This window comes from Bombina bombina, chromosome 5, assembly GCF_027579735.1.
Source record: "Bombina bombina isolate aBomBom1 chromosome 5, aBomBom1.pri, whole genome shotgun sequence".
Lineage (NCBI taxonomy): Eukaryota > Metazoa > Chordata > Amphibia > Anura > Bombinatoridae > Bombina > Bombina bombina.
The window spans coordinates 713,827,106-713,840,918 of record NC_069503.1 but is presented as its reverse complement, the minus strand read 5'-3'; the positions used below and the strand labels follow the sequence as shown (position 1 = coordinate 713,840,918).

The 13,813-nt window shown below is 38.0% G+C and overlaps 1 protein-coding gene and 1 long non-coding RNA gene across 2 annotated transcripts in view; one reads left to right on the top strand and one right to left on the bottom strand.

The window, feature by feature from the left end:
• ELOVL2 (ELOVL fatty acid elongase 2) overlaps window positions 1-3,366 on the top strand; it is a 310,038-nt gene extending 306,672 nt beyond the window's left edge. The window contains exons 7-8 of the mRNA XM_053714743.1: window positions 103-237; window positions 1,312-3,366. Coding sequence (XP_053570718.1) covers window positions 103-237; window positions 1,312-1,437 — 261 coding nt within the window. The 3' untranslated portion in view covers window positions 1,438-3,366. The remainder of the gene's footprint in view (window positions 1-102; window positions 238-1,311) is intronic.
• On the bottom strand, window positions 2,346-13,536 carry LOC128660747 (uncharacterized). The gene is made up of 2 exons (XR_008402578.1): window positions 13,475-13,536; window positions 2,346-2,446 (listed from the first exon to the last, which is right to left on the bottom strand). It is a non-coding gene; the product is annotated as an uncharacterized LOC128660747 (long non-coding RNA).
• Window positions 13,537-13,813: the final 277 nt, after the last annotated feature.

The following is a 13,813-nucleotide window of genomic DNA, read 5'->3' as shown; positions in this document are numbered from 1 at the left end:
GTCTTTTTCAGTAATAACAAAAATCATGTGTTTCAATTAAAATGAAGTATGCAACTGTTTAATATTTCTTTGTGGTAACATAGATCCCATTCTTGTATTTAGATCCAGTTTGTGCTTACCATTACTCACACACTCAGTGCAGCTGTTAAACCCTGTGGATTTCCATTTGGCTGTCTGATGTTCCAGTCTTCCTACATGACTACATTGGTTATCCTGTTTGTAAACTTTTATTTTAAGGTAAGTAGATGAATACAAAATATCTCGGGAACATATTAAGTCTTTTCACCTTTTGTGTTATTTAAGGAAGTGCACAATAAAATAAATTATAGTTCAGAGAGAAGGTGGATTACTGACTTCAGCCTAGTTTCCATTGCGATAGTAATATTTGGAAAATGGTGGTAATATAAAAGTTCTCCATAGACTTTAATGGAGATCAATGTTTTTATCACCAGTTTCCACAATGCTTCACCTCAATGGAAACTAGGTCTTGGTTGGTGTGTTCTTCTATTTATGTATTGTCAGTACAACTATTGTTAAAATTCTTTTTTTTCCCCTACCTTTATGGAGCAAGCTTGCTGGTTGTAAGTATGGTAGGATAAAGAATTTGGATCAGAGTGCTCATGAAATATAGAGCTTTACCTTACAAAAAGGTAAAGTAGGGTTCATTGTATAACACTGACAACCCTGACATTTTAATTTAAGTTGCAGAAAATTTAGAACAGTTATTTTCAGTGAGAGAAGTAGACCCATATTCCCCATTAGCCAGATAGATTAGTCTTCAACCTGAAAAAAGTTATGTAATAAGACAAAAATGAGCCTTGTGAATCCAATGTGGTTTTCAGATTTGTTACCCCATTTATTTAACAGAGTGTAATGAGGAACCTTAGCATTGGATATATTCATATAAAGATAAATCTACCTATTGACAGACTAGGTAAACATTTGTGACATACACATCTGCCTGGGAGTTTTGCGGTCTGCTCACCCTGGTCTCATTCTGTGGGTTTCAAGCAATTCTGCTTGGGTAAATTACAGACAATGTTTTTCATTCTGTTTCCATATATTTGTAGGCAATAGGCACCCATCTTTTACAATAATCTTTTTGCAGTGGGTGGTTCTGGTAGCTAAAGGTGATGGGGATATTTGTTGAAACTTTATCTTAGATGATAATGATCACGGTGAAAAATTAGCCCATGTCTTGGATACATTAATATGCTGCTTTAGTACTTTTAGAAAGATGTATTTAGCCCTTAGAACAAAGTTGTGTGTGGTTTGACAACGTAAAATATTTTTTTTCCTTACACCCTGTAGACATACAAGAAGAGACCTTCAAAAACTGATCCAAACGGGACAACAGCCATTACAGAAATGAAGAATGGATATCATAAAGACTTGATCAATGCAAGCAATGGAATTGTTCATAAGAAGGAAGATTAGATGACTATATAGAAATAACAGAACACTAAGACGCAGCTTGTGTCTGAAGTGGTATTTCAACAGACCAATAGGCTTCCTTATAACTACTGACAGAAATAAATTCAAAACATTTTTTTATAATCGGCACCCGTATTATGTTGAAGCAGTTTGTCAAAGTGCAACCGCAAAATCTTTTTTTGCACTTGTGAGAAATATACTAACGGTAATACAGATGGAAATCTTTTTTTAACTGTAGCCCAGAAAATGCCTTATACCTCCCATGATATCCTTTTATATATTTTTTTTTAAACAGCCTCACCTATAGTGGATTGTACTTACTAGAGTTTGTGTTTCATTTTGTGTATAAAACACACCATATATATGCGTTCAGTTCAGCCGATGCTGGATATCATTAAAATGTTTCTAGAAAATGGTCAGTTGAATTACTTAGTAATATAACAGCATAAGATAGCAAATTAAATGCTGCTGTCCAAATCAAAACATGGATTTTATTCACTAATATATACAAATAAAATTGCTTATTTATTTGTATATTTGCAAATTGGAACAGTAGTAAACTTTCCCTTTGATAAACAATTGTGGCATAGTTCCTGAATGGTATCCACCCCCAATCTGCATATATACACACACATACACCAAGTCTGTGGTATAATAGATTTACCAGAGATCTATTATACCTGACATCGCTCTAGCACACCCATTGCTTTCAATGGTTATCGCAACCTCACTAAATATCACTATATATATATATATATATATATATATATTATATACTGTATTTATAATACCTTGAATGTTATGGGTTTTAAATAGAAATACTTGAAATATCTATGTTCTTCACTCAGATACACACACATATATATATATATATATACACACACAAAGGATAAATTGAGGGCACTCACAGATCCTTGAAATTCTTTTTATTCATGCTTCATCAAAACCTATTCACAAAGTTGATGTTTCGCCTTTAGTAAAAGCCTTTCTCAAGACATCAGAAAGTATGTATCTACAAACATAATTACAAAACATATAATCAATTCCCTATCAAAAGAAACAATTTAAGAAAACCAACCACCATGTGAAACCAATTAAATTAGACCATTGACAACCAATAGTACTGATCTGTGTGTGTGTACGCGCCTTATATATATATATATATTCAAATAAAAGAGTTTTTTTTTCTAAGTGAAGTATATGAGAATGTGCATTATTCTTAATACACCTTTGGCTCTATTGTAGTTGGTCTAGCGCAGCCTCGCGTTAGCACACAAGCAATAAAATTAATTGGCTTTAGCACACCCTTTAGAAGTCTGGGAAGAGGGAGTTATATCTGAAGTAAGCGCACTAAAAGGGACATAAAGCTCAAATTTTCTTTCAAGATTCCGATACAGCGTATGCTATTACATAACTTGACAATTTACTTGAATTATCTAATTTGCTTTGTTCACTTGGTATCCTTTGTTGAAAAGTATACCTATGTAGGCTCAGGCGTAGCAATGCATTACTGGGAGCTAGCTGCTGATTAGTGACTGCACATATAAGTCTATTGTGATTGGTTATCCTGATGTGCTCAGCTAACTCCCATTAGTGTATTTCAGCTTCTTCAACATAGGATACCAAGAGAATGAAGCAAATTAGATAATAGAAGTAAATAGGGAAGTGTTAAAAATTGTATTCTGTAACTTCTGTAATTTTTGATGTCTTATCCTTTTAAGTCATTAACTCTTTAGCTAACTTTTTACTTTCAGCCTGGAAGCACTAATGTTGTACCTTAAACGCAGTTACTGCTCATGAGTAATTAAAATGTGTCGCTCCACTTGTAATCTAACCCTATGTCTATAAAAGCAGATAGCAAATGTAATTTCATGGATCATTTTTGTGCCACAAAATACACAATAAAGTTCCCCATCTATTTTCAATCACAAATCCTCAGCTCACCTACCTACAAAATTGGAACATGCTTAGGAAGGGTAACTTGTGTGTCTTATTATTATTATCAATTCAACATGACCCACCCTCTAGATCAGGGGTGGGCAATTATCGGCCTTCCAGGTGTTATGGACTACATCTCCCATAATGCTCTTTCAGCCATAATGCTGGCAAAGCATCATGGGAGATGTAGTCCATAACATCTGGAGGGCCGATAATTGCCCATCCATGCTCTAGATAAAGAATCCAAATGACAATCTTCATAAATGATGCTAAGCACATGTAATCATCTGTAATGCTATTGTTATGAATCAGCCAGACAATACTGCACTTACTGCTGGGGATGAAATACTATAGAAATAGTTGTATATAATTGTTGATGAACACAGTTTGGAAAAACTATGCATGATTTTCATAGATAAAGTCAAGCTTATATATGAACATTTCATATGTTATACCAGCCTTTTGTACTTGAGCTGGCAGTATTCAGTAAAAAAAAATGTAATCTACGAGGAAAGCATCACTGCTCAATTAATTTTAAGGGATGGCCTAGAAAATATGCTAGCCATGAGTAGCATATATGAAATGAAGTGGTATACATTTGTATAATGACTAGTATTATCATCCTCTTATTTTGAATGTGTAGTATGTTTTTACTTCAGTTATATATCCAGTTGTCCTAAGCTATCCAAATCCCCAAACCAATGGCTATCATAATGCAAGTAAATGTAAAATTAAATACTCCTACTTTTAATTTGCACATAGAATGATACGATTATTATATTTTTATTGCGGAATTAACCATTTGTGCTTCTTCCTGTTGGTATCATGTTGTCCTCTGCTGCTTTTAACAAAGCACACCTTCATTTACCTTTATTAGGTCTTTATTTAGTTTATTCTTAACTCTGAATTATAACACTTTTCCTACCAGTAAACTCTTGTATTTACAATTATATTATCCTGGCTAACCTTAGTAGCACTAACCAGTGAATACTGGCCTATTCAATAGTATATAAGTTTTGGGTTTCTGTATAGAACCCTGTCTTCCAGGTGAGTTTATAAGATTACTCCCTTTCATTCTACATTCTGTCTTTTTATTATACCTAGAGGATGCACTTTGGCTGGCAGCTAAGCATATTCAGTTCTATGCCCATTGGGACAATGTATGTATTTATGCTAAGAGGCAAAGTTGTTTCTAAAGAGACTGCTTTTCTACTACTTATGTAGTACATGAGCTGGGCAATTTGGATAATATTTGGCTTTCTCCTTAACTTATTATATAGTAAAAAAAAATATCCTACAGATGCAAACAAACTAGATGCCTCTTTACCTTAACCAGCTTGATCCAAAGAGAACTGTAGTCAATCCAAAATATTATGTACTTCCAAATAAATTATGTATAGCACACAGATTTAACAACTAATAGTATGCAGTACTTTAAGGCAGCATAATTATAAGTCACGTTAGTATATATACTGTAATATATATTTTTTATTTAAACCCATTAAAAAGTTATTGGCAAGAACAACATATCAGTGTCCAGTACTTTACCTCCTGCTGGCGTGTTTCGTGGGTCAGAAGGATGATCTAATTTATTTAGGTTTTTCCGAAAACCTGTCATCACAGAATTAAGCTGTCAGTTTGTGTTCCTATTAAAAAAGTATTTGCCTGGTGTATGATTCACATCTGCTGCAAGACATACATACATTGGTATGCTTCAGCAATCCTAGGATGGGGAGGGACTCTACAGAATGACTTCATTCGCAGCTGTTGACTGTGGACAAGTCATTGTTGCTGATGAGTTTCTAGTACATGTTAGGGTGTCTGCAGAATACAGCAGTGAGAGTCTTCTAGGGCTCTCATGTACATGTAAGGGTGTCTGCAGAATACAGCAGTGAGAGTCTTCTAGGGCTCTCATGTACATGTAAGGGTGTCTGCAGAATACAGCAGTGAGAGTCTTCTAGGGCTCTCATGTACATGTAAGGGTGTCTGCAGAATACAGCAGTGAAAGTCTTCTAGGGCTCTCATGTACATGTAAGGGTGTCTGCAGAATAGAGCAGTGAAAGTCTTCTAGGGCTCTCATGTACATATAAGGCTGTCTGCAGAATACAGCAGTGAAAGTCTTCTAGGGCTCTCATGTACATATAAGGCTGTCTGCAGAATACAGCAGTGAAAGTCTTCTAGGGCTCTCATGTACATATAAGGGTGTCTGCAGAATACAGCAGTGAAAATCTTCTAGGGCTCTTGTGTACATATAAGGGTGTCTGCAGAATACAGCAGTGAAAGTCTTCTAGGGCTCTCATGTACATATAAGGGTGTCTGCAGAATACAGCAGAGAAAGTCTTCTAGGGCTCTCGTGTACATGTAAGGGTGTGTGCAGAATACAGCAGTGAAAGTCTTCTAGGGCTCTCATGTACATGTAAGGGTGTCTGCAGAATAAAGCAGTGCAAGTCTTCTAGGGCTCTCATGTACATATAAGGGTGTCTGCAGAATACAGCAGAGAAAGTCTTCTAGGGCTCTCATGTACATGTAAGGGTGTCTGCAGAATACAGCAGTGAAAGTCTTCTAGGGCTCTCATGTACATATAAGGGTGTCTGCAGAATACAGCAGTGAAAGTCTTCTAGGGCTCTCATGTACATATAAGGGTGTCTGCAGAATACAGCAGTGAAATTCTTCTAGGGCTCTCATGTACATGTAAGAGAGTCTGCAGAATACAGCAGAGAAAGTCTTCTAGGGCTCTCATGTGCATGTAAGGGTGTGTGCAGAATACAGCAGTGAAAGTCTTCTAGGGCTCTCATGTACATGTAAGGGTGTCTGCAGAATACAGCAGTGAAAGTCTTCTAGGGCTCTCATGTACATATAAGGGTGTCTGCAGAATACAGCAGTGAAAGTCTTCTAGGGCTCTCATGTACATGTAAGAGAGTGCAGAATACAGCAGAAAAAGTCTTCTAGGGCTCTCATGTACATGTAAGGGTGTGTGCAGAATACAGCAGTGAAAGTCTTCTTGGGCTCTCATGTACATGTAAGGGTGTCTGCAGAATACAGCAGTGAAAGTCTTCTAGGGCTCTCATGTTCATGTAAGGGTGTCTGCAGAATACAGCAGTGAAAGTCTTTTAGGGCTCTCATGTACATATAAGGGTGTCTGCAGAATACAGCAGTGAAAGTCTTCTAGGGCTATCATTTACATGTAAGGGTGTCTGCAGAATACAGCAGTGAAAGTCTTTTAGGGCTCTCATGTACATATAAGGGTGTCTGCAGAATACAGCAGTGAAAGTCTTCTAGGGCTCTCATGTACATATAAGGGTGTCTGCAGAATACAGCAGTGAAAGTCTTCTAGGGCTCTCATGTACATGTAAGGGTGTCTGCAGAATACAGCAGTGAAAGTCTTTTAGGGCTCTCATGTACATGTAAGGGTGTCTGCAGAATACAGCAGTGAAAGACTTCTAGGGCTCTCATGTACATATAAGGGTGTCTGCAGAATACAGCAGTGAAAGTCTTCTAGGGCTCTCATGTACACGTAAGGGTGTCTGCAGAATACAGCAGTGAATGTCTTCTAGGGCTATCATGTACATGTAAGGGTGTCTGCAGAATACAGCAGTGAAAGTCTTCTAGGGCTCTCATGTACATATAAGGGTGTCTGCAGAATACAGCAGTGAATGTCTTCTAGGGCTCTCATGTACATGTAAGGGTGTCTGCAGAATACAGCAGTGAAAGTCTTCTAGGGCTCTCATGTACATATAAGGGTGTCTGCAGAATACAGCAGTGAATGTCTTCTAGGGCTATCATTTACATATAAGGGTGTCTGCAGAATACAGTAATTAAGGTCTTCTAGGGCTATCATGTACATATAAGGGTCTCTGCAGAATACAGCAGTGAAAGTCTTCTAGGGCTATCATTTACATGTAAGGGTGTGTGCAGAATACAGTAATTAAAGTCTTCTAGGGCTATCATTTACACGTAAGGGTGTCTGCAGAATACAGCAGTGAAAGTCTTCTATGGCTCTCATGTACATGTAAGAGAGTGCAGAATACAGCAGAGAAAGTCTTCTAGGGCTCTCATGTACATGTAAGGGTGTGTGCAGAATACAGCAGTGAAAGTCTTCTTGGGCTCTCATGTACATGTAAGGGTGTCTGCAGAATACAGCAGTGAAAGTCTTCTAGGGCTCTCATGTTCATGTAAGGGTGTCTGCAGAATACAGCAGTGAAAGTCTTCTAGGGCTCTCATGTACATGTAAGGGTGTCTGCAGAATACAGCAGTGAAAGTCTTTTAGGGCTCTCATGTACATGTAAGGGTGTCTGCAGAATACAGCAGTGAAAGTCTTTTAGGGCTCTCATGTACATGTAAGGGTGTCTGCAGAATACAGCAGTGAAAGTCTTCTAGGGCTCTCATGTTCATGTAAGGGTGTCTGCAGAATACAGCAGTGAAAGTCTTCTAGGGCTATCATGTACATGTAAGGGTGTCTGCAGAATACAGCAGTCAAAGTCTTTTAGGGCTCTCATGTACATATAAGGGTGTCTGCAGAATACAGCAGTAAAAGTCTTCTAGGGCTCTCATGTACATATAAGGGTGTCTGCAGAATACAGCAGTGAAAGTCTTCTAGGGCTCTCATGTACATGTAAGGGTGTCTGCAGAATACAGCAGTGAAAGTCTTTTAGGGCTCTCATGTACATGTAAGGGTGTCTGCAGAATACAGCAGTGAAATACTTCTAGGGCTCTCATGTACATATAAGGGTGTCTGCAGAATACAGCAGTGAAAGTCTTCTAGGGCTCTCATGTACATGTAAGGGTGTCTGCAGAATACAGCAGTGAAAGTCTTTTAGGGCTCTCATGTACATATAAGGGTGTCTGCAGAATACAGCAGTGAAAGTCTTCTAGGGCTATCATTTACATGTAAGGGTGTCTGCAGAATACAACAGTGAAAGTCTTCTAGGGCTCTCATGTACATGTAAGGGTGTGTGCAGAATACAACAGTGAAAATCTTCTAGGGCTATCGTACATGTAAGGGTGCCTGCAGAATATAGCAGTGAAAGTATTCTAGGGCTTACATGTAAGGGTGTCTGCAGAATACAGCAGTGAAAGTCTTCTAGGGCTCTCATGTACATGTAAGTGTTTCTGCAGAATACAGCAGTGAATGTCTTCTAGGTCTCTCATGTACATATAAGGGTGTCTGCAGAATACAGTAATTAAAGTCTTCTAGGGCTATCATGTACATGTAAGGGTCTCTGCAGAATACAGCAGTGAAAGTCTTCTAGGGCTATCATTTACATGTAAGGGTGTGTGCAGAATACAGTAATTAAAGTCTTCTAGGGCTCTCATGTACATGTAAGGGTGTCTGCAGAATACAGCAGTGAAAGTCTTCTAGGGCTCTCATGTACATGTAAGGGTGTCTGCAGAATACAGCAGTGAAAGTCTTCTAGGGCTGTCATGTACATATAAGGGTGACTGCAGAATACAGCAGTGAAAGTCTTCTAGGGCTCTCATGTACATATAAGGGTGTCTGCAGAATACAGCAGTGAAAGTCTTCTAGGGCTATCATTTACATGTAAGGGTGTCTGCAGAATACAACAGTGAAAGTCTTCTAGGGCTCTCATGTACATGTAAGGGTGTCTGCAGAATACAACAGTGAAAATCTTCTAGGGCTATCATGTGCATGTAAGGGTGTGTGCAGAATACAACAGTGAAAATCGTCTAGGGCTATCATGTACATGTAAGGGTGCCAGCAGAATACAGCAGTGAAAGTCTTCTAGGGCTCTCATGTACATGTAAGGGTGTCTGCAGAATACAACAGTGAAAGTCTTCTAGGGCTCTCATGTACATGTAAGGGTGTCTGCAGAACACAGCAGTGAAAATCTTCTAGGGCTATCATTTACATGTAAGGGTGTGTGCAGAATACAGTAATTAAAGTCTTCTAGGGCTATCATTTACATGTAAGGGTGTCTGCAGAATACAACAGTGAAAGTCTTCTAGGGCTCTCATGTACATGTAAGGGTGCCTGCAGAACACAGCAGTGAAAATCTTCTAGGGCTATCATTTACATGTAAGGGTGTGTGCAGAATACAGTAATTAAAGTCTTCTAGGGCTCTCATGTACATGTAAGGGTGTCTGCAGAATACAGCAGTGAAAGTCTTCTAGGGCTCTCATGTACATGTAAGGGTGTCTGCAGAATACAGCAGTGAATGTCTTCTAGGGCTATCATGTACATGTAAGGGTGTCTGCAGAATACAGCAGTGAAAGTCTTCTAGGGCTCTCATGTACATATAAGGGTGTCTGCAGAATACAGCAGTGAAAGTCTTCTAGGGCTCTCATGTACATATAAGGGTGTCTGCAGAATACAGCAGTGAATGTCTTCTAGGGCTATCATTTACATATAAGGGTGTCTGCAGAATACAGTAATTAAGGTCTTCTAGGGCTATCATGTACATATAAGGGTCTCTGCAGAATACAGCAGTGAAAGTCTTCTAGGGCTATCATTTACATGTAAGGGTGTGTGCAGAATACAGTAATTAAAGTCTTCTAGGGCTATCATTTACACGTAAGGGTGTCTGCAGAATACAGCAGTGAAAGTCTTCTAGGACTATCATGCAGCAGTGTCTTTTGAAAAAGGTTAGCTATATGGGCAGCTGAACTGCTGCCTAGATGCTGCTGTTTATCTTTTTTGGTTTTCCATTAAGATAAAGTGATTATCCAGCAAGTCTCGGAATTCTTGGCAAAAGTGGTTTCATTTCTGTCAAGGTACTTGTGCCATTGGGGGTTAAAGACAGTTTCCACACCTCTTCTGAAGCCCTATGAAAATCAGTATTTTGAGTTCTCACAATTCTCTGAAGCACTACAAAAAGTGAGACCAAATTTGGAAGAAAAGTTATCTGTTCTGTACTGTAATGCTATCTCAGTAAAGCTTAAAGGGACACTGAACCCCATTTTTGTCTTTCATGATTCAGATAGAGCATGCAATTTTAAGCAACTTTCTAATTTACTCCTATTATCAATTTTTCTTCATTCTCTTGGTATCTTTATTTGAAAAGCAAGAATGTAAGTTTAGATGCCTGGGTTGTTCTTGCTGATTGGTGGATAAATTCACCCACCAATAAACAAGTGCTGTCCAGGGTACTGAACCAACAATTGTCGGCTCCTTTAGCTTAGATGCCTTCTTTTTCAAATAAAGATAGTAAGAGAACGAAGAAAAATTGATAAAAGGAGTAAATTAGAAAGTTGCTTAAAATAGCACGCTCTATCTGAATAATGAAAGAAACATTTTGGAGTCAGTGTCCATTTAACTAGCTATCAGCATGGTTTCTAAATTGTTTGAGTCTTTTTTAGGGTGCCACCCCTCTATTCTACAATTTGAGAATCTTCATTGGCGAGTGTTACTAGGGGGAGTTTAACGAACTGGAAATTAAACCATACTTAAATTATCCCACCCCTATTAGCACTCACAAAACTTACCTCCCTTAAACAAATCTGTTATAAAACAGAACTGGATGAGTCATAAAATAGGCTGGGTGTCAGTCTCCCAATGTATTGGTTCAGATTTTGTTGGTAAGTGCTACTTAAAGGGACATGAAACCCACATTTTTTTATTTCATGATTCAGAGAGAGAATACCATTTTAAACAACTTTCCTATTGACGTCTGTTATTTAATTTGCTTTGTTCTCTTGGTATCCCTTGAAGAAACAGCAATGCATTACTGGGAGGTAGTTAATGCGTTGGGTGAGCAAATAACATGAGGCATATATGTGCAGCCACCATTCAGCAGCTCCTAAGCCTACCTAGCTATCCTTTTCAACAAAGGATACCAGAAGAACAAAACAAACTAGAAAATAGAAGTAAATTGGAATGTTGTATAATATTACATGCTCTATCTGTACCACAAAAGAACAAAAAAATGGGTTTCATGTCCCCTTAAGACATAAATCATGATTACTAAAATATATTTTGTTACAAAAGCAGTGATGCAGAAGAGGCTGTTACTGGTTAGTTACATTAAAATGGGAAAGCCAGGAAGTAGTTTGTTATCTTGCCAGTGTAGGTAAAATCTGTCTGATATTCAAGCTTTCGCTTTTGGGGTTTTGCTTCCAACATTACCTATAAAATAAAACAAAGCTTTATACATTGTTTTCTGGTGCTGCAGCTGAATATGCATTTACTTAAAATAGCAGAGTTTGTTTCCCTGTAAGGATAAGCAGACAACCCCTGCATAATGCTCTTAGGTATTTTTTATTCTATCCTTTGGTTCAGCCAGAACAGTTAAGGCTGTGACACACTGCAAGCGGAGCGGTGCGCAGCGTGTACATGCGGCTGTATGCACTCAGTGTGTCCTGCCTTTTCATCTCTGAGCACTCTGCTGCGTCAGGTCGTGAAGCTGAGCGCTCAGAGATGAAATAATTGAACTTCAGAAGCAATGCGACATGGTGCGAAGCAGCTGCTTCGCCTCGCGCCGCATCGCTTGCAGTGTGTCACAGCTTTTAGTGTCTACTTGATTGAGGAACAGTCATCAGAAGAATTTACAGAATAAGTGTGTATGCATTCGTTATTGGCTGATAGCTGTCACATGGTACATGTATGCATTTGTGATTGGCTGATGGCTGTCACATGGTACAGGGGGAGTGGAAATAGACATAACTTTTAAAATTGTCAGAAAAAAATTCTACTGCTCATTTGAAGTTCAGACTAAGTGCTATTGCATTGTCTTGTTATCTTGCATTTGTTGATTATGCACATCTACTGTGTTGACTGGTCCTTTAATTTTGCTGCTAATATGACTGAGGCCCTGATATTCAAAATCGCTCTGCTCAGGTAAAATATTCTAAAATGATCCTCATGCACTGCAAGATCGTTAGTGACATTTTCAAAAGGCAGATTTTGCTTTACTTCTCAAAGGGGCGTTCCCTGCATTTTTGTATGTGAAGAAGAGACAAGCCCTGTGCAATATAGCTGCATGACAGTTCTGCTGCATTTACACTTTGTGCTTTCTATTTTATATTAATTTACAGTTCAGGTCAATTTTATTATATTTAAACTTGTGATTTTACAAATTCTGATTATAGAACAGAATTCACAGAGGCAGAACTCACTGAATTTTCTAAGAAAAGGGGAGGAACTTGGAAATCCCAGAGAGATGAGAGATGTCTTCTATAAAAAGTAATAAAGCTCTCTGGGGTACAAAATTTCACATGGGAGAGAGACGGTAACTTAAGAAACCCTGGGGCTGACATAAATGTTCAGTTTGCATCAATTTCAAATTAAACTGACATGTTTTCACTACAATTTTACTTGCTTTTTTCTATATTTTATTATATATTACTGTTCTGTTAGTTAAAATAAGTGTATTGTAAATTTTCACCTGCAAACAGATGGCGAGACAAATTAGTGAGACCAATTTGTTTAAAATGCTTAGAAAATTTCACAAGACTGGAGAGAGAACTTCAGACATACCCTGGGAACTCCCCTGTTCAGCCCAGGGAACTACCAATTCCCTCCCACTTTCTGAATCTGTCAGCTTTAGTTTCCAATGCAGCAAATTCAAGGTGCAATGTAATTTGTATATATAAACGGAAATATAAAAAGTATGATCATTTGTTAAAGTACTATTACAGGAAAATTACAATGTCTGCAGATTAGTAATGGATTACAGCTGCGCTGCCCAAAGGTAGCTTAATGTGTAAAAAAAAATAGCTTTTTTTAAAGACCCTGCATAGGTAAAATATAATGTTTTAATTAAACTATTTGATTAAAAAAAAATACAAAAATCACTGTGCACAGTGGTAGTAAATAACACAACAAAAAGGTTTCACATTAAAAGGGCATAAATACCACAAAGTGCATACTCATATATACCAGTATTAGAGTGTAGCATATGTTTGCAGAGCAAAAGTCAGTTTTTTGTAACAGAGAAGCAGTCTTAATGTTTAGCAGTCTTATTCAGCTGTTAAAAGTTCGTTGGTTAATTGTATGTAAAAGCCTTGTTAAGCAATTGCGTCTTTAGCCAGTATTAGCTGCATTAGTTTGAAGTCCATATAGCTGCAGACAATGGGCGAGAGAGAGAACAGGGAAATCCTTTAAAGCATATAAAAAATTCACAACGGCAAGGTGTACATTTATACTTACACCGGAGGCTGTGTGTTATCCTCCTGGGATTGTATCAGGACCTCGGATCAGATGTTTCTCCTCTGGGTCTCTGTAGTGTTAGCAGTTTGTGAAGTGCCGCTCCTGAACTGAGTTAAAATGAACTCCTGCGGCGTCTGTTTCCTGAAAGCTGCAGATGGATCAATGTCTCACAGATAGAGCTAGGTCCTTATATTCACTGAATTTCTCTTCTATTTCCAATCTCTTTAGGATCTCCCCTCTATAGTCTTTAATTAACTTCATCAAATTAAAAGATGCTTCCTCTAATATTTCATTCCATTTAATTTTAAAATTAGTATCCTCTACTTTAAAACCACATTC